We start from the raw sequence: 20,671 nt of genomic DNA on the forward strand, positions 1-20,671 counted from the left end.
ACAAGGAATATTAAATTATGAGTATTAGTTGTACCATCCTTTGGCACTTGTGAATTGGTCCTTTGTAAAGTGACGATTTTTTTATTAATAGAAAAAATAAAAATAAAATATCAACAAATGGTACAAATTTATGAAATTTCGGAATATAGAAAAACTATTGTGAATTATAACCAATTTTTTTATTAATACTCTACAAAATAAAGAAAATATCAAATATGCCCTTGAAATTTTTTTCTTCCAAATCTGCCCTTGACAATAATTTTTAAGAAGATTCTATACCATATAAAAACAATAATTTTATACTTATTTTCAAACACATTTTAATATAGTGATCTATCCGAATTAATCATTTAAATATTAAAAATAAAAATAAAGAGACGAGACACGATTTAAATTTCCAACCACTCTTTGTATTTTTATACATTTTATTATATTAATTTTATAGATAAAAAATTGTCCCTTCTCTATACTTTTATACAGGAAGCTCTTAGCTAGGGACCTAGGGTCAATAATTAGGTTTTTTTTTTTTTTAAAAAGAAGTCCTTAGGCGTAGTCAATAATTAGAAGATGAGGAATTCAATTACATCCTATGTTTACAACATTCAAACAGTCGATTCAAACCGTTCAACTTGATGGATATGTTAAAATGTGCTTGCAGATCAAATTTTATATTTTTCTGAATTTTTTTACTATTTATTAAGATGGGTACAAAAATTCAACGGTCTGAATATAGCAATTTTGTTAAATACTTAATAAATACTAAAAAAATTTCAAAAAATGTAAAATTTAATTTGCAAGCACATTTTAATATATCCATTATGTTGAACGGTTTGGATTGACTATTTGGAATTTGAAAACTTTGAAAATGGAGAGTATAATTCGGTATCACAAAAAAATGTGTAATTCGGTGTCACCAAATGGGGGTGTAATTCGGTGTCAAATTCTCCCCGTACTGTGTAATAGGGAATAATTCTTGGATCTCAACCATTTTCTTAACTTGGCATCAATCACAAAGTCTAGTAATACTGCTTCTGTGCTAGTTTGAATATCAAAGCAGCTTAAGATTTAGGAAACAAAGTAGGTCCGATGGGCATCGGACCTACTTTGGTTCCAACGGGTTCACTGACCGTCGGATTGGTTTTAGGATTCGCATCAAAACTTTCGCATCTGCTTCAATATTCGTGCGCACAAATCCTGAAACAAATTAGACGGTATATCTGTCCATCGAAACCAAACTAGGTCCGATGGACATCGAACCTACACCTTTCTCTGAGATTTAATCTCAAACCGTAAAGTAAAGAAAACCTTTTACAGTATTGGAGAGACACTTGTTCTAAGTCATGCTAAGTTTGAGACCGAATCATCTGCCCCTCTGGGGGCAGAAAATTCCTGCCCCCAGAGTCACTGCAGAGTGGACCTCTAGTAAACAGTAACCAATTAACTTTAATCCTTAAACAGTAAGCGGGCCCACCCCGCAGTGATTCTGGAAGCAGAAATTTCTTGCACCCCATGGGGCAGGAGATCTGATCTCGCTAAGTTTTTGTTGTTATCAAAGTACTATTTTTCTAGCTCAACGTGATGGAACCTGTGCCCCCAACATCCAACATCAGCTTGTGGTGGACCCGTCCCGCAATTATGGATGAGTGACAAATAGAAACCGACAAACATAAGACCTGATCGATGCATTTCTTTCACGAAATTAATTATGGCAGAGATTAGATACATATGAAATAGTTCAATGTACTGAACAACTTGGGTACAAATAATTATAATAGAAATAATAATTGGAGTAAAAAAGGTCACTTTAAAAATTTTATATTTGTCCGAATTTTTTTTACTATTTATTAAGCTACTTTGAAAATTGCTGATTCAACGGTGGCTACTGATTTTACTATTTTGTTAAGCCACTGTTGAATCAACAATTTTCAAAGTGGCTTAATAAATAGTAAAAAAATTCGGACAAATGTAAAATTTTCAAAGTGACCTTTTTTACTCCAATTATTATTTCTATTATAATTATTTGTACCCAAGCTGTGCAGTACATTGAACTATTTCACATGTATCTAATCTCTGCCATAATTAATATGTTATGCGTAGCATAGAAGGCCTCCGTGCAACGACTTAATATTTGACTTTTCAAAATCCTAACGGTCGATCCGAACCGTTCATCTTGTTCTCCATATTAATATGTGTTTGAAGACCAAATTTTATATTTTTTGGAATTTTTTTACTATTTTTTTAGATTTATTGAAAATCGCTATTTTCAGCAAATCTGGACCATAAAAAAACAGCGATTTTCAATAAATCTAAAAAATAGTAAAAAAATTCCAAAAAATGTAAAATTTGGTCTCCAAACACATATTAATATGGAGAACAAGATGAATGGTTCGGATCGACCGTTAGGATTTTAAAAAGTCAAATATTGAGCCGTTGCACGGAGGCCCTCTATGCTACGCGTAGCATTCTAGCAGGTTCCTATATATATATATATATATGGGACTGTCTAATTTGCTGTCGGCTGCACTTCAAACAACAAATCTAAACCGTTAGATGTTCAATCTATATTAAAATCTACTTGGAGACCAAATTATACATTTTTTGGAATTTTTTTCCTATTTATTAACCTGGTTTGAAAACCACTGTTTTCAGTAAATTTCTGTAGCATTGAAAACATCGGTTTTCAAACCAGCTTAATAAATAGTAAAAAAAATTCAAAAAAAATATAAAATTTGGTCTCCAAGTAGATTTTCATATAGATTGAATATCTAACGGTTTGGATTTGTTGTTTGAACATCACATAATAAAATATAGCCCCGTAAGCACCTCGGTCAAAGTGCTTCCGGTAGCAAATTAGCCAGACTTTATATATATGTGTGTGTGTGTGTGTGTGTGTGTGTGTATGTGAGGAGGGATCCACTTACAACACTTGGGTGCATTTGGATGAATCAAGGAATAGCTCGAAATAGTAGCTATTCCTGGATTCGGAATAGTTGCTAACCCAACATTTCATAGGAATAGAAGAATAGCAGCTAACCCGAGCTATTCCTTTGTTGAGAATAGCGTTTTTTTTCATCCAAACGTGCTATGTTGAGAATAGCTCGCCAGGAATAGCAGTTATTCCTGGGTTAGCGCTATTCATGTGTCATCCAAACGTACCCGAAATTTACAACATCTTACAATAATTTAGTTTTGTGATTTTCAAAGTTCAAATAGTCAATCCAAACTGTTACATTCCAAAATTCTAAAACATGATTAAATTGCTAAATCGATCATTTGGCTTAAATAAAAAAAATTTAATTAACTTAACGATCGTTCAGAAATTTTCTGACCAACTAAAACGAAACTAAAATTTCGAAATATAAATAATGTATGAAATTATGTATATTAAAATTTAGAGATTTAAAAATAAAATAAAATATAGCACTAGGAATAAAATTATAATTATTCGGTAAATTAGAAACTTAGAAAATTCGCTACAATTCCTTGAATTTTTAGAAAAGAAGAAATTTATTTAATTAGATTCGTGTGAATAAATAAGTAATTGAATTCCAAATAAAAGTATAATTATACGAAAATATTCGTACAAATAAAATATAGAATTTATAAAACTAGTTCATTTAGGAATTTTAGAGAGTTAATGGAATATATATAATTATATAACTTGAGAACGAATTATTTGAATCATAAATCTAAAGTTTAACATCCTGAATATTAGAACGAAATTGTAATAAATTTTACGAGACTTGATTCTAATTTTCGTAACATAGAATGTCTTAAAATAATCGATTGAGACCATATATTAAAAATCAGAATTTTTAGAGCCATTTGATCTTGAACCAGCACGGATCTTGAAGCAGCCCCATTTAATACCACCCCCTTTCCCTTCTCTCTTTCTCTCCTCTCCCTCCCTGTCCGTGAGACCCCCAGCCCCGCCCCATTCCTCTCTTCTACGCCAAAACCAGGGGGACTCCGCCCCCTCCCCTCTTCCGTCGCTGGCGAGCCCACCAGACCCGCCCCCTCTCTCCTCTCTTCTTCTCGGTTTGTGAAACCCCACCACCCGCCCCTCTCTCTCTTTTTCTGCCTCCCCTTCGCGCCACCCCCCTCCTCCTCTCTCGCTGACCAACGCCACCACCACCAAAAATCTCACTCTCTTCTCTCTCTAAACCATGGACCCCTTCTCTCGATTGATCCATCTCTGTTTTTCGCTTTTTGCCGCTGATTTCGTGAAAATCCGAAAACCCTAGAATTTGGGAATTTGTCCTTGTTGCTTGCGGGTGTTTTCTACGTGTTTTCTTGCGGTTGCGAAGCAAGGCAAAACCCTCGGATTCAGCCGTTCTCTTTACTGTGCTGCCTCTGTGATTTTTGCCCCCTCTTTCGGTTAGCATTAGCACCTCTCGATTTATCTTGGCTCACGTAGAACTGAATTGTGGCTTGCTCGGGTTGTTGATTTTCCCGGCAAGCCGGTGCATGGTGTTGGTCGTGCCTTGATTTCGTGTGCCTTGTTGAGACCTCTTCTATTCTGACATGTTGCCCTCTTTTATTTATTTTAGCTGTGTTGCCCTGCCCTCTGAATTGCTTTCCTTGTTCGGTTGGCTATTTTTGCCTTGCTTGTTGTTGTTTTGTATGTGTAGGCTGTTGTGGTTGCTTATACTATGTGATGTTATTGCCCAGTGTAATCACTGGCATTGATTCGGGTTGTTTACCAGTATTTGACTTGACAAGGGCCTATAAGTAAATTAATTAAGATGAAGGGTTGAATTGCAAAGTAGACACCATTGTGTGAAATTATATTGATAAAGGACCAATATGAAAAAGATGTGAATTGATATGAAATGATGGACCTGACTTTGTTGTTGGGCTATACTTGAATTAAATTGAAATGGTTGATTGTTTTGGGTCTTAGTAAATTAGGCTTGAAAATGAAATAGTTTAAATGATTGGGCCTTTGAATTGGTTTGATTATATATATATATATATATATATATATATATAGGAATATGCTAGCATGCTATGCATAGCATAGAGCCCCTCCATGCAACGCCTTGGATTTCGACTTTTCAAAATTCTAACGGTCGATCCGAACCGTTCATCTTGTTCTCCATATTAATATGTATTTGGGGACCAAATTTTACATTTTTTGGAATTTGTTTACTATTTCTTTAGATTTATTGAAAATCGCTGTTTTTTTATGGTCCAGATTTGCTGAAAACAACGATTTTCAATAAATCTAAAGAAATAGTAAACAAATTCGAAAAAATGTAAAATTTGGTCCCCAAACACATATTAATATGTAGAACAAGATGAACGGTTCGGATCGACCGTTAGGATTTCGAAAAGTCGAAATCCAAGACGTTGCATGGAAGGGCTCTATGCTATGCATAGCATGCTAGCATATTCCTATATATATATATATATATGCATACTTGGGTCCAATGCTATAATGTAAAAGAAACTGAAATTTGATTTGGCTTTTGAAATAAGATTATGATAAGGAAAGTATAAAGAAAATAATATCACTCAAGTAAGCAGATCGATCGTCGAACAAAAGAAATTAAATCAAGTATATATGTTAATATAGGTGTAGGCTCGGTTGAGCAAGATTTTGCGGGATCATCCGAGACGTCCGAATCGTAAGCGCGAGATAAGCTAGTCGTAAACAGGTGCGGAATTCTTGGACTTGTTTGATACTTTATTTTCAGCAATTAAACTGTGTATTCGTTTGTCATATTGAATATCATTGATTGCATCATTGAATTGTGTAAAGCATTTGCATAGCCCAATAAAATTAAACTCGAATTGATGTGACTTGAGTGATTTGCATGCTGGTATGGTTGTAGGTTGTGTCGATCTATTATGATCTGATTTGATTGAAAGTCACCACGATTTGATATGTATGTGAATGGATTTACGAAGTTAAGCACTTGGATCCAATGAATTTGCAAAGTCGGGCTGTATGCTGGCTTTGATTCCCAGGATCCTAATGTCCTTAGGTGAACGGCCCTCAATGTTTCCCAGTACCGGTTGGGATGAGGGAGGGTGATTATGTTATGATATGTGATTTGAGATCGTGGGTGACATGTGTAACGTCTGTGGCTCGGTGGCATTCTCCTACGTGTTAATGCATTTGGACAGTCAATTGAATATTACGAACATTGGAATGAATCCAAAGAGGATTTTCTTTATATGATTTGAACCAGACCTTAATAAACGGTTAAGCCAAGCGATTACAGGTGGGTGTCAGATAAAGGGTCCAGCTCGGTGGAGCGTCTGTAGGTGTCAGTAACCCTACAGACGAGGGTTTGATAAAGGGTCCAGCTCGAAAGAACATCTGTAATTGCTACAAGCCCTAATAAATCGAGTTAAGCCAAGCGATTGTGAAACTTTTGTTACGATTTAGTTGGTTTTATTTTATATGTTCTTGTTCTTTGTTGTGATCTATTCTTTATTTTAATTGATTGTGAAGACTTAATCGAAATTGCATGAAACCCTAGGATTTAGTATTTACAATTGAGAAATTGAATATTAGGTCCAGACCATAAGGAATAGGGTATTTGATAGGTTAAGTACCGAGAGGTGATGCTTGCCTTATACGGGCTTTACCCAATAGTTTAGACAAATTGTGCCAAGTACCGAGAGGTGAAAGATAATTTTCTAGATCAATTGGGACAGTAAGAACTTAATGACTTTAGATTAGAGTAGCCAAGTACTGAGAGGTGACGTTTATTCTAATTTAAAGATGGTATTAATATAGAAATATCACTTTGTACCTACAACACCAAACTGTGCCTTCATAAATATAAGAACAGAAATTTATAAACCAATTAGTCGTGACATTAGTGGATAGGAACCCTAAGAAACCCTAATTTCTCATACTTGATAAAAATCAGATTTTGCTTTAGAGACTTTAGTTTAATTCAACTTAATCATAATCAAACCAACCTTTGAACAAACAAATTCCTTTTTACTTTCTTTTACTAAATTAAATTGTTAGGTTAGATTTTGATATTCCAACTTGTCCCTGTGGAGACGATCCCTAAGTACTACTTGACAAGGTTGTACACTTGCAACCGAATTGAGTATCAATTAGGATTTATTACTTGTATTGTAATAATTCACACACCACATATAAAAGATCCACTGCCTTGCGTATATATATGTCTTAATAAATATACGCGGCAGGCTGTCAGACCCGGGATTTGGGGTGTGACACAAACAGTTAACATGATCTATATATTAAAATGTGCTTGCAGATCAAATTTTACCTTTTTTAATTATTTTTACTATTTATTAAGTATTTTACAAAACTGTTGTTTTTAGACAATTCTGAACCACTGAAAAACAACAGTTTTGTAAAATACTTAATAAATAGTAAAAAAATTCAAAAAAAAATGTAAAATTTGATATCGAAGCACATTTTAATATATATATTTTGTTGAACGGTTTGGATCAACAATTTAGAGTTTGAAAATCACAAAATCGAATTGTTATAAGATGTTGTAACTTTCAAATGTTGTAAGTGGATCCCTCCTCTATATATATATATATATAGAGAGAGAGAGGAGGGATCTAATTACACCATTTTATGGGGATACATCTTGACATCATATTTTTATAAGTCATTTTTGTGATTTAAAAATCCAAATAGACGATCCAAACCGTTCAACATGATCTCCATATTAAAATGTACTTAAATACCAAATTTTACATTTTTTTGGAATTTTTTTAGTATTTATTAAGATGTGTACAAAATTGTTATTTTTAGGCAATTTTGGAACATTGATAAACAACAATTTTAAAAAATTCTAAATAAATAGTAATAAATTTCAAAAAAATATAAAATTTATTCTCCAAGTACATTTTAATATGGACATCATGTTGAACGGTTCGGATTGACTATTTGAATTTTGAAATTGCAAAAATAACTTATAAAAATATGGTGTCAAGATGTGTCACCATAAAATGGTGTAATTTGATCCCTCCTCATATATATATATATATATATATTTTAATATTTTAATTATATTATTAATTCTTATTATATAATTAAGTAATAAAATATGAAATTATAACTAAGTATACATTATATACAATAGATACCGTCTTCTAATAACAAATGTGAAGTGGCGCAGTGGTAATGTTGTGTGGATACCCTGCCACAGGGGTTTGATTGTCCTCAGGTTAGGGGTTTTAACACGGTGCATGGTGGACCATGTGCTGTATTTGTTGTATGCACGGTGCATAGTGGACACACGTATCCTAGACGTATCTAGACGCGTTAAAGGCATCAAATCAATCTGTATCGGAGATCCACTACTAGAATCTGGGTTTTTTGCAAGGGTAAAAATATTTGTTGCATGGGTAAGTAGTGTCTATGCAAGAAATATTGGCATATCTGACACAGTTAAACTTGTTGCATGGGTAGTCCCATGCAACAAGTTTGATAGTTACCCATGCAACTGTCTCTTATTTACCCATGCAACAAATATTTGATGACCCATGACCCGCCAGCAAAGATAGAAAGTATATTTTAATAAATGTCCATGCAACAACTCATCTATTACCCATGCAACAAGTCTTCCGAATTTAGACTAAACAGTTGCATGGGTAACTCATGTAACAAGTTTTGATGATTATTTGAGAACTATTTGTTGCATGAACTTACCCATGCAAGAAGTACTGAATTCTTGGACAGTGCCTTTTGAGTATATATTTGATATTTTCCTTCAAATTTAATAAATTCTTCTAAATCACAACAATAAATATTACAACATTATATTTATTTGTTCACATCCTACTTAATATATTTCACATTGTACTTAAAAAGTAAATGAGATACACAAATAATTTGAAAACTTAAATTGTAGAATCTTAAAATTTTGGTCTTAAGAATAAACCTTACAAAGTAATTGAGATACAAAACAATTCACCAAATTGTCATGCAACACATTACACAAAAAAATTATCAATTAATAACCATCTTCGTCGGATTGATCGTTAATGTTTAGGCACCAACCAAGTGCTTCCTTAATAGGGCCTAGTTCGGGATTTTAGCCCTGAACAATATTTAGTGTAGAACAAAAGATATTTAGCTAAGTTCACATTTTTTTTTACTTTTACCTAGCAGACATATACCAGATTTAAGGATTGTGTAACTTAGTAAGGGCATTTGGTGTTCTTTGATAAGTCCATATAAACAATTAGGTAAATTCATCCCCAACATCTTCAAATTCACAAAAAAATGTAAAATAAGATGAAACAAAAGGAAAGGAAAATACATTAGTTTTTCAGAGATGTAGATGAAAATTCTGGCTCAGAAGGTATATAATTTCTAAGCAAATTAAGACCTTTTGTAAGGGTATAAAGAGAAACAAGAGAAATTTTAAAAAAAAAGTCCTTTTGCACAACTGAAAGAAAAAGAAAAATGGTGAGTACCAGATCCAACAGCCAAGATGGCACACTGAGGAGGGTTAACAATAGCACATAATTACTTTACTCCGAATGGTCCTCCTAGGTTTGATACCGTAAATGTCCCACCCTGTATTAACACACAGATAGAGAGGTGAAGAATCAAATTAGTTAATTAAAACAAAAGATATTCCACAAGGACAGGTAAATATCAATGCGCCAATCCATTTATATCTGGATATTCTGAACTCCATCACATACCTCATAATCTTGGGGCTTGTGGCTATTCTCCTTAGCTTTCTGAGCCAACACCTTCACCTCCTCTGCTATTGCTGACAAACCCTTCTTGTCGGCATCCTATAAAAATAAAATTTTCCAGGGTTTAGAATAATGTGCTACATTTTGATTTAGTTAATCTAACCGACCTGCTAGTTGTATTATGATAAGGCAGTTCTATCATAATAATCCTACTTTTATGTCTTTTTTGTTTGGAATTATCTGTTGGGGCCGTGAATTATCCTGCACCTCCTTGTGATGTTAGTTTTAAGTATGAAAACGAATAATAAAGAAGAATAAGTAACCATACCTTGATAACTGGTACAAACAAACCATGCTCGGTTTCTTACTGGTACAAACAAACCGTGAGCTATAAATACCAGTATCAAGAGAGAGCACAAGAGAGACAGTGAGACACGTACCAGTATCAAGCATCCAAAAATCACCCAACCTGAGAAATATAAATATTAATCAGAAGTTGATGTGTTTCTTATTGGGTCATATAAAATATCTTAACTTCCAAACAATGTGCCAACCTTTTAGTACCATAACGGCCGCCAAAAATAAAAGAAAGAAAAAGAAAAGTAAAATTATGAGAGGTCCCTATACATAACAAATACTAAAAAACAATCGAACTCTCAGTAACAGTACTGATGCATCATACCCCACTCGCACAGGAGTCTGTATCCTTTGAGATATCTCAAATTTTCAGTTTACCTAAAACTGGGCCAATTTTTTTTACAGTGCCTATTCGGAATGAGGGGGGCAATATTATTGTGCTTTGAGATTCATGCAGAAAGGATTTGAACGGTTCATATTTTCCACGTATCAACTCAAGTTAGAGATATCTCAGGGGATGCGAATTCCTGGTACAGTTATGGGTATGGTTGGATCAAGGGTTTTCCATGGAACATCAGCCCAGATTTCAGCAAATATGTACACACAGGTATCATACAGAATTGAATTATACTGGTACAATAAAAAGGTGTACTGTGGAAATATGTACTTCAGTATATCCTTTTCTGCCCCTGTACAACCTCAGTATATCAAAAAAAAGATTATGCTGTAGAAACTTAAATGTCAATCTGATTAAGTTATGACATTTAGTTCCTATATTGCGCATGAGTGAAATAATTTTATTTCTTTGATTCTAACTACCAACATAAAACTTTTTATTTATTTAATTTAAAGTGGTAGTAGATGCCTGCCTATTATTAACAAATTAAGGCTCAATTTGATTAAATTGGACTTAACTAAACTATTATGATGAGAGAAACTAGACTTAACTGGACTATTATAGTATTATGTCAAGCCTCTGCACCATCTCGTCCCTCTGCAGGGACAACCTCGTCACGTCCTCTCTTGAGATAAATTCTCCACCTGAAATAATTGAAAATTTGAAGATTGTGACACTCGAATTGAACTTTAAATTAAAAAAAATGTTACAATTTGAAAAAAAAAAAGCACCTTTATAAGCATAGTTACCCTTTCTTAGGACCTTGGAAGCGTATAATTGTAACACTAGGAGAGGCGGAGGGACGTGATGTGGAGAAAGTGCGAGGAATTAAAGAAAATGGAGCAAGGAAGAGAGAGGGGGGCGGGGAGGGCTTGGTACGTCTATTGTCAGATTGAGAGAGGGAGCAATTAAAAGTGGGACGTCTTTTGTTGAACAGTGGGACGTCTATTGTCAGAGAAGAGAAAAATGGCGCTGAAATGGAAAGTTTGGAGGGTGGGACATGATTGTCAGAGATGGTAGAAATGGAGAAAAGGCGCTGGAATGAAAACTTAGGAGGGAGAAATGAAAAAGTCTAAGTACAGTAGTGAAGAAGTCTAAAGAGTTCTCTTAGGCTGAAAATCAGGACCCATCTGTCAATAAATATATTTTTATAAAAAATATAACTAGTATTGTTAAATAGAGACTTCCATTGGTTATCCAGGATAGCACATTTTTAATCGAACGGTTCAGATTTAGAAATATTTATAACTCTTTGATGTTTTGATATTCCGTCGACTTGATGGATAGGCAAATAAAAATAAAATTTTATAAAATTTTGCTGCAGGAGTATATATGCAGTGATCTTTAATTTCAACGGTTCTGATCGACCAACAGACGACGTGTTTATGGGCGCCTTTATTAACTTACAAAGCAAGAATATATGTTTCATAAGACATAAACTCTTGTCTTATGAGTTAGTGAAGACGCGCAAAAATATATCGTCTGTTAGTCGATCAGAACCGTTGAAATTAAAGAAAATTGTATTTATTCTCTTGCAGCAAATTTTGACGAAAAAATACTTTTATTTACTTATCCATCGAGTTGACGGAATATAGACACATCGAAGGGCTATAAATACTTTATATTGGATCGAAGTTCGGACACAACAAACTTCAAAATTTTATGTTGGTTATGTTCAATGGTTTTCCTTGATCATTTAAAAACAAATTTGGAATCATTTTATTTCAGATCGATCGTCGATCGGTTGCTTGAAAATGAACGGTCCAAATTTTTTTTCTAAATTTGAAGGTGCATAGAATGATGAAAGTTTATAAAAATGATATGTATAAGTATTATTTGACCATATAAGATGTAAGAAATATAAAAAAATAAAATTGAAATATTTTTCATATGTATTATTGTACATGTATTAGGTGATTTATAAGTATTAAGCTTTCAGATCGTTTGATAAGTGAAGAACGGTCCTGATGGCTTTATTTAATAGGTTATGGGTAGAGAGTCCTTATTCTCTAAAGTAACATAATATTTATGTTTAGATCTGGTCCTAAGTGATGCACAAGATCTTTTAAAATTCGTGCATAATGGTTTTCTTCTCTGTGGCTTGTGGGTAGCGTTTTTTTGTGTAACCCAGTCCAAAATCTCTCATCTCTGTAGTCTGTACTCTATCACCACTCTCTAACCGAGCACGACGAGCACGATGTCAAAGTTAAAACCCTAAAATTTTCAGTCAGTTCCCTCCATCAGCTCCCTCCCAAAATTTCACCGAAATTTCACCAAATTTTCGCCTAGGTTTAATTTGGCTTTTCCCCGCCCCTCTTTCCCTTCCCTTTTCGGTAAAATTAACTCACAACCCGATCAGAACCGTTGTCTCTCTCTGAAGTCTGGACACGATAGGGCGCTCGGCCTCTGTCCGTTGTCTATCTCTGCTCGGAGCTCGGCCTGTCTTCGATTGGCGCTCGTCCTTTCTCCGGGTAAGGCACTGCTATCATCTGGTGTGGTGGTAGCTTTTAGGCTCTTTAGTTTTTTAGTTCTAAAATTAGTTGTTTTTTTTTTCAATTCGACTTAGAATAATAGTTATGTCTTGGATTTGGTGTTAAAACTTGACACAAGGCTAGTATGCTCCACTCATAATTTTCGCTAAATAATCAGAGGGACAATTTGCAAACATTAACATAAAAAATTTGCGATATCCTTTTATTGCTAAAAATAACAATATGTTCCAATTTAAAAATTCAATAAATTCAGCCAACTTTCAATAAGCGATGATCACTGGCACTGATATCCTTTTTTTTTTACAATTTCCATTGAGATTACTATCCCGGCACTCCAAATTATCAACCACTTAATCAAAGATAATATCACTTTCCAAGAGAATGCCTGCCTCGTTGGTCTTGTAAGATATATGTTCTATATTTCAATTTATCATCTCAATGGAGGTTTAAGCTGCGGTAATTAAGTGCCCTCATTTTGTCAATTGTAGATTCCAGTAGTTATGAATCTGGCAACACCTAAAGAGCCTAGAGAGGTTCGAATGCTAGCGGCTTTCTTTTTTCAGCAGCTTTGTCAATCAAGGTTTTCTTCATTTGTATTTGATTTTGTAAAAGAATCTTGCTCTGACTTTTTAATTTGGAGGCATTGCTTTCTGTACATTTTGGTTTCATTGTATACATTTATCAAGAGTTATAACTTTATTATTTTTGTTGAATATTTTCTTTTTACAGCACACATACGTTGCAAATGTTCATAGCATGCAAAGGGATACCTACTTTGGTTAACTTACTTGAACCTGACTATGCCAAGTACAGGTTTGCTTTGAGCCTATCTATTTTATATGCTCCTTTAGTCTCTCTATTTCAGCTATTTTGTTAATTTCCATAATTTTGTTTTCAAACTTATCACGGTGCGTAAGAAATACTTGGTTATGTTATAATCCATTCGTACCAATTTGGTACTTATGGCTTGGATTTTAGTAATAAAAGAGTCAGTAGGGGAAAAATTGTGATTGTTGGATGACTCATGCTTGTGAATTGAACTGTGGAATCGAGCCTTGAATTGGTTGATATTAACATTGAGTATCTTGTGATAAAAAACTGTTTTTTATGAGTTAGGTTTAATTTCTCATTACGTAGCAGTTGACCATGTAATAAAGGGATAAACAATATTCCAATTTACTTAGCATTTAGCAGATATCAGATACTAGCACTTTATCATGCACTTGAAAATAATACGTACTTCCCTTTCATACATAGAGAAAAGACAAAAAAAGAGGTACTGTTAAGGAAGTTCCAAGTAGAAAACGATTCTCCTCCTAAGGTACATTTCCATTTTCTTGGTAAGTACAATATTTATTTTGGTGACCAGCATGTGTGGCTAACATTCTAGAACAACCTACTGGTGAGCAACACCCTCACCAAGTTGATGTCTCTAACAATGAGTTTTCAGACCTGTAGTTCAGAATATCATGTTATATTGTGTGGGTTGTTGGATTATATATTAATAGATTTTTGTGGTGTATTGATGTTCTGATATAAAATTGAAGCCTAGTTAAATAGATTTTTGTGGTGTACCGTTGAAACTGATTTATACTGGAGGTAATTATAAAGCTACCCTTCTATTCGCATATTCCGCAAAGGAATTGATCTCAAGTAAGTACTTTACAAGATATAAAGCATAGTCCTCTATGATCATTTGCTAGTGGATATAAAACATAGTCCTCTAAATCGAGTTAATTTGTCATTTGGATTGGTTATCTTTTTTGGTTTTCGATTGGTTGCTGAAATCATGTTTGTTACTGATGTTTATCAAGAAGCTGTGGCTGCGAAAGGCCGCTAGTAAGTACAAAAATTGCAACTGAGTTTCATTCCTCTTCCTTGACCCAATACAATAGTCATCCATTTTGTGCAAATTTTTCTCATTCTTGATTCTATTGATTTATAAGGCTTATGTCTCATTGCATGAAATTGTTTGTGATCTGAAAACTAATTGTTACCATGTTTTATCTTACAGGGTTACTTTGTGCTTCTTTCATGGATGCATGTGTACTTCAAAACTGTGAGAATTAAAATGTTCATTTATCGCTCTCAAAATGAAATAACTCGTGTATTTATTTTTATAATTTTGTGATTTTGTATTAATTTTTTGTAATAGGTTTATGATGTGAACCTAAAGTGGGCAGCATGGTTCAGTGCCATACCATTCTAGTGTTATTATGGTAATTTACTGGATAATCAACCTTCCATTCTATGCTGCTTCATTTTAATGTTTTTCCAGACTTGGTACAAGGTATTATCAATACTAACTTTCATAATATGCTAATGTGATATATGTATGTAGGGTCTAGGTGCTGATTTTATAGAATCAAATGAGAGAGGCACTTTTCAAGCATTCAATGTGCAATCTGAATAAGAGGTGGCAACATATCAAGCCGCAATGAACCAATGATTCGGGGAAGAAAACCAGAAGAACTAGCCCTTCTAGTGTGGGGGTTTTGTCATCCTTTATCACAAAAAACGTATTTTGCAGCTAAAAAAATGTCTCTTTTTGTAGATTTTTTGTGATGGGTTGTGTGTATATATTGGTTATAGAAACAAATTATTTATAGTATTGTGGTTGCAATTTTTTTGTCTGATGTTACAAAAAAAAACTAGAATTTACTATAATGATTAACGATAATTAAAATGTGGCTCTCCATGTTTTATTGTGTTGTTGTTCTTATTATGTTTCAATGTGTAATGTAAAAGATTTCTTGGTTGCCACTGAATTGGTACCAAATCGGTACAGGTACCAAATTGATATGGGGTGAATTATAGAATTGGGCTTGAATTTTATTTTTTTGGAATAATAATTTTTTGCATCAAGAAACCTATACAAATATGGGACCCAGACAATATTCTTGCAAATAACTTGATGGGGCTCACCTTCTTTATCCATGCAACTAATAGATTAATTATCCATGCAACTAACTATGTGGGACCCATGTTATTTACCCATGCAACTACTTAATGGGACTCACACATTTTATCCATGTAACTACTAAATGCTATATCGTTGAAACTACTTTCTGCATGGAATTTGTTGCATGGGTACTTATTGCATGGAAACACCGTTGCAACAAGTATTCTATAAGTTATTGCATGGGTAACCCATGCAACAAGTCGGAAATTGAGTAGTTGCAACGGGGGCTGTTGCAACGATATTTTTTGAGGCTTGTTGCATGGATAACCCATGCAACTGACAATTTTGGGGGTTATAGCATGGGTAAGCTGATACAACAAGTCAAATTTTACCCATGCTAAAAATCAGAATTCTAGTAGTGACCGTATTAAGAAAATAAAGATACATCATGTAAGTCGATACGTCAGCTAGCATATTCGATATGTATTGGTGCTATATCCAAGAAGTATCGGTATTCGATACGTGTCCGATATAGACATGGAGTCTATATTAAAGTATCCGAGTAACATAGTTGAACTTGAAGGATTTGTTGAACTACCAGGCGGAAACATAAATAAGCTTGGATTTGGATTCAATTTGAATGACCAAAACATTGTGCGGCTGAAAAAAAAAAATTCACTCTCAATTTTTTTTTTCCATAGACACAGTAACAGCTAAACAGTATACATAAAATTTTCTCTAATAAAAAAATCGGGTGATAGCTCGCTACTTTTGATAATTGAGTCGTCAATCAGTCAATAGGTCAATGACAGCTAGCTACTATTTGATATTCGCCAAGTTAGCAGTAAATTTTGTCTGTCTGTCTGGTGTCCACTGTTTACAGTAAAGTTAGCACTTCGATCTCTCTCGACTCTAGTCTACCTTGGATTTGCTCTCTTTTTTTCAATCCTTTTGAAACTTTGGCGGAGTGCTGATTGCTTCTTCGTCGTTGATGCTTCTCTCTTGAGTCTTAAACAAGGTCTCTTTCTGTCTAATTTTTTTCTTTTGTTTTCTTTGAATTGGAGCAAGATCTATTTTTTTCTCTCCCTCTTCTCCCTCTCATTTCTAAATTTGGTAATTTGATAGAAAAAAATTTCCTTTTAATTTTTACCCTAATGAATTTCAGAATTACAGAAATTAGAACAACGAAAAGAATTTCAAGGAATGCTAGCGGAGCAACTTGGAGATTCTTGAATATAAGAGGCGCGAACTAGCTAGCTAATCTTCTGCAAGGTAATGATTTTTGTTTTGTTTTGTTTTGTAATCTTCAATATTTCTTCCGTGTTTCATTATAATATTCTCTATTCTGAATCGTATCATTGTATAATTACTTCCATTAATATATTACGAGTACTGTTACAATAATTACTATCAATTTATAATTTTTATTATAATAGTTAAATCGGTTTAATATTCAGGACGAATTTACTATGATTTTAGTGGTAGTTTGATAGTCGGAGAGAGAAGTACAACTTGGAAAATTGGCTTGAGTTAAACTGGTATCGGTCAGGTCTGAGCCGATATTTATCTGAGTTCCACACCCGAGCGTTTTTTCCATCAATTTAGAAAATTGGTTGAACTGGGTTGTCTCTGCCGAGTTAATTTATTTTTGGTCCGAGTTAGTCCAATTCTTCACTTCTGAGCTGATTTCTTCCGTGTTTTGGCCAATTCTGAGTATTTCACTTTTTTCTAGATCTGCAATGGTTCTATTTCATAATAGAATGAAGGAGAGGAGAAAGAAAAATCTGCCGGTGGGACTGGTCATTACAATTCAAAAGAACTGGGCCAAACATTTTAGGGACTTTCTTATTCACTACTTATTTTCGGTTAAATATTTATCTTAGCTCTGACTTCAGTTATGAATTGTTCCACTCTTGTGCTGTAACCAACAAATTGTTTAATTAGCTAAGGAAAAATATCTCAATGGTGTTTAGTCGTGGGTGAATGAAGTGGGACATATTTCTATATAAGCTGTCTTTTTCTTTCAAAAAATACAAGACTAGTCTACATCCGCTACAATCAGCTCGGACAATACCACCAAACTACAAGTTGAATAAGCTATGACCCTCTTGAGATTATGTAGGATTCCAGTGGTTGGCCTATTCTTAAAAAAAATGCAACCAAAAATACATATTTATTTGGTTTGGTCCTCCATAAAAAGAAGATGCAATGGAGAAAAGTAGTTAGTTCCTCCTTTTTTTTAATTCAATTCACAAAATGGATATTAAAAGCCGAACCAGTTGCTTGCCTCGAGTTGGGGTGTGATAGGCCTGTTCATTCGTTCCCGATGGACCAAAAGAAAGGACGGTTGTCAAATAAGTGGGAGTAAATTAAGGAGTCAATATATCCCCAGAAAAAAAAAAAACCTATCCTCTTATGTGTTTTTGGAAAAGAATCAAACTAAACCTTCACTGGCTTTGTAAAAAACAAACTAGTTTTCCAGACATCAAGAAAAAAAGCATTTTCAAATGGCTAATGCAACTTATTATTATACTAAATGCTAGAAGAAGCAAACCAACATGCTAGAGACGAAATTCCACTCTACTCTGTCCCACTCAATTGAATTGGTTTCGAGAGCATTCTGCCACTTTTTGGCGACTTTCACTTTCAATCAACCGTCCTCCTAGCATGCTACTATCCTCTATTAGATTCTTGTTTCCTATAAAAAAAAGTGAGACTTTCTGCTACCCTTTCTTCTGTTCTTTTTTTCATAAAGGTTCTGTTCTTTGCTAGCTTGAGAAAAAAGAAAAGAACTTAATTGTATGGACCTAACTCCGTTTTACTTCTTTTTTTCCTTTTTTTTTGATTAGGTAGTCTCATTTCATACTTTCTTTTCTTCTTTACTTCAGCTCAAGTTTGTTTGAGCACATTCTGTTTACTTTTTCCCGTATGCATTTACAACACTTTGTAACCGCGATTATCAATCAAATACGGACATGACCCCTATTTTTCCTCAAAAAAAAAGCTCCAGTTTACCGTAGCAACTATAGCAAGCTGCCTACGACTTAAGGAAAAAAAAAATCTAAGTTCTTCTCGAAAAAAGGAAAGCGGGCATTTTGATGATTCTTTCTTTGTCGAGACAATTGTATAATTGCTTTTTCGGATGAATTATCAGGAAGGGACGGTCTGAGGTGAGACTCACCCCCGCACAGTGATTCTTCCTTCCCCTCCCTCTGCGTATCCCCTTCTGGAGGTGAGACTTAAGTGCACAAGCCTTTTCAATAGTCTAGCTTAGATGTGGAATTCCACCTTTCTTCTCAGTTCCATGGGGATTAATTATAGGAGTATTTTTTTATCTTTAATTTCAAACTTGTAATCTATAGATAGTAGTTAATTTTGGATGGCTAGATGAAAGTACCATTGACACGTGGGACCTACTGCTCAGTCCAATATACGAATGCTCTCTCCGATTTCTCTCCTCTCATTAAACAGCATATATGCATTGCATTTGATATGATGAATTAAAAGAAGTGCTGATAAACATAGACTCCATAGACATAGCTTTTATATCAAATGCAATGTATATATGCCCTTTGTTTTTTTAATGAACCAGCATAGAACACCTCGGAAGAATGTTTAACCTGGCCATCAGTGAGTTGGTGCACATCTTCGAATTCCACATTGATATTTTTTTTACAGATAAATGTTGCTAGATTTATTTATTTAATACCTAAATTTTAAGCAGCTTTTTGCTCAGAGAATACTTTGCCCATGCTTAGAATACATAGTTACATTCTACTTTTGTTACATGAGTCCATGTAGAGTTCAAGTTTGTACATTGTGTAAAGCCTAGTGTTTTTTGGCTGTCTTTAGCCTTCTGGTATTATGTGGAATTGGCTTTTATGGTAATTCTATATGCAATTAAAGCTAATTTGGTTGGGTTGAAGCTTTGTACAACAATTGACTATCAATTGAGAGCGTCCACAACATGATTTTCTTTGAAATCCTTTTGATTTTTGTGACATTTGCATATATGCCCTTTTCTTTCTCAATTTCAAGTTTTCAACTTCGTTTATGACATTAACAAACTTACTTCTTCACCGACTTTAGTCAATAAAAGTGAGGTGCAGCCAAATTTCACACCTTTCACAAATCAATATAGTTCTATCACCGGACCCTTGCGGTTACTCAATTTCAACTTTCTTCCACAATCAAGTGCATAGGCTGTGATATTAGCTTCACGCCTTTTACAAATCACATTTCACGTAGAATATACCATGGTTCTGAAACTCGGAATCGGATGAATCGGCTGGAATTGGAAGAATCAGATCGGTAACTAGGATTTTTTTGGCAGAAGCTTGTTTTGTAGACAAAAAGTTAGAAAAAATTGGTAGAAAAATAATGTGTAAAAAAATTATGTTAAGACAAAATATTCACTAATTACATAATGTAATACAAACATTACAAATAAAACACACTTTTTAAACATAGTTAGGTGTATTTAAACATATTAACTTTGTTATCAATTATGTAATATTTTATTGTTTATGCATTTTTTTTGTTTGTGCAGTCAGTTCATGATTATAAATAGATACTGTAGATTTCTAGAAAAAGATGAATTATTATTTCCTTTGTTCTCATACAAGCCTATATAGGCGTTACCTCTTTCATTTGAATCCCTAAACTTTCCTATAATCCTTTTTACCAAAAGGGCCCTACAAAACCCAAAATACCGAAAACATACAATAAATCTCAACACTCCCCCTCAAGATGGGCAAAAGATAACCATCAAGCCCATCTTGTCACATAACCTAGCTAGATCTATTGAGCTAAGTCATTTGGTGAGGCAGTCAGGTACTTGATCTCTCGTGGCTACATGGC

The 20,671-nt window shown here is 34.0% G+C and overlaps 2 protein-coding genes across 4 annotated transcripts in view; one reads left to right on the top strand and one right to left on the bottom strand.

The window, feature by feature from the left end:
- LOC144557203 (disease resistance protein RPP13-like) overlaps window positions 1-20,671 on the bottom strand; it is a 187,614-nt gene that overhangs the window by 128,738 nt on the left and 38,205 nt on the right. The gene's annotated exons all lie outside the window — the stretch shown is intronic.
- LOC144557212 (MAP3K epsilon protein kinase 1-like) lies at window positions 12,535-15,607 on the top strand. Of its 3 annotated transcripts, XM_078305751.1 has the most exons (8): window positions 12,535-12,888; window positions 13,227-13,310; window positions 13,398-13,489; window positions 13,639-13,722; window positions 14,167-14,230; window positions 14,924-14,968; window positions 15,065-15,128; window positions 15,251-15,607. In XM_078305751.1, the coding sequence occupies exons 3-7, from the start codon at window positions 13,410-13,412 to the stop codon at window positions 15,116-15,118; spliced, it is 327 nt and encodes a 108-aa protein (XP_078161877.1). In that variant the 5' UTR covers window positions 12,535-12,888; window positions 13,227-13,310; window positions 13,398-13,409; the 3' UTR covers window positions 15,119-15,128; window positions 15,251-15,607. The 3 variants fall into 3 exon arrangements, with proteins under 3 accessions (XP_078161877.1, XP_078161878.1, XP_078161876.1); XM_078305752.1 differs by lacking the exon at window positions 13,227-13,310; XM_078305750.1 differs by lacking the exon at window positions 12,535-12,888 and having other exon boundaries at window positions 12,895-13,310.

Source organism: Carex rostrata, chromosome 7, assembly GCF_964058835.1.
Source record: "Carex rostrata chromosome 7, lpCarRost1.2, whole genome shotgun sequence".
NCBI lineage: Eukaryota > Viridiplantae > Streptophyta > Magnoliopsida > Poales > Cyperaceae > Carex > Carex rostrata.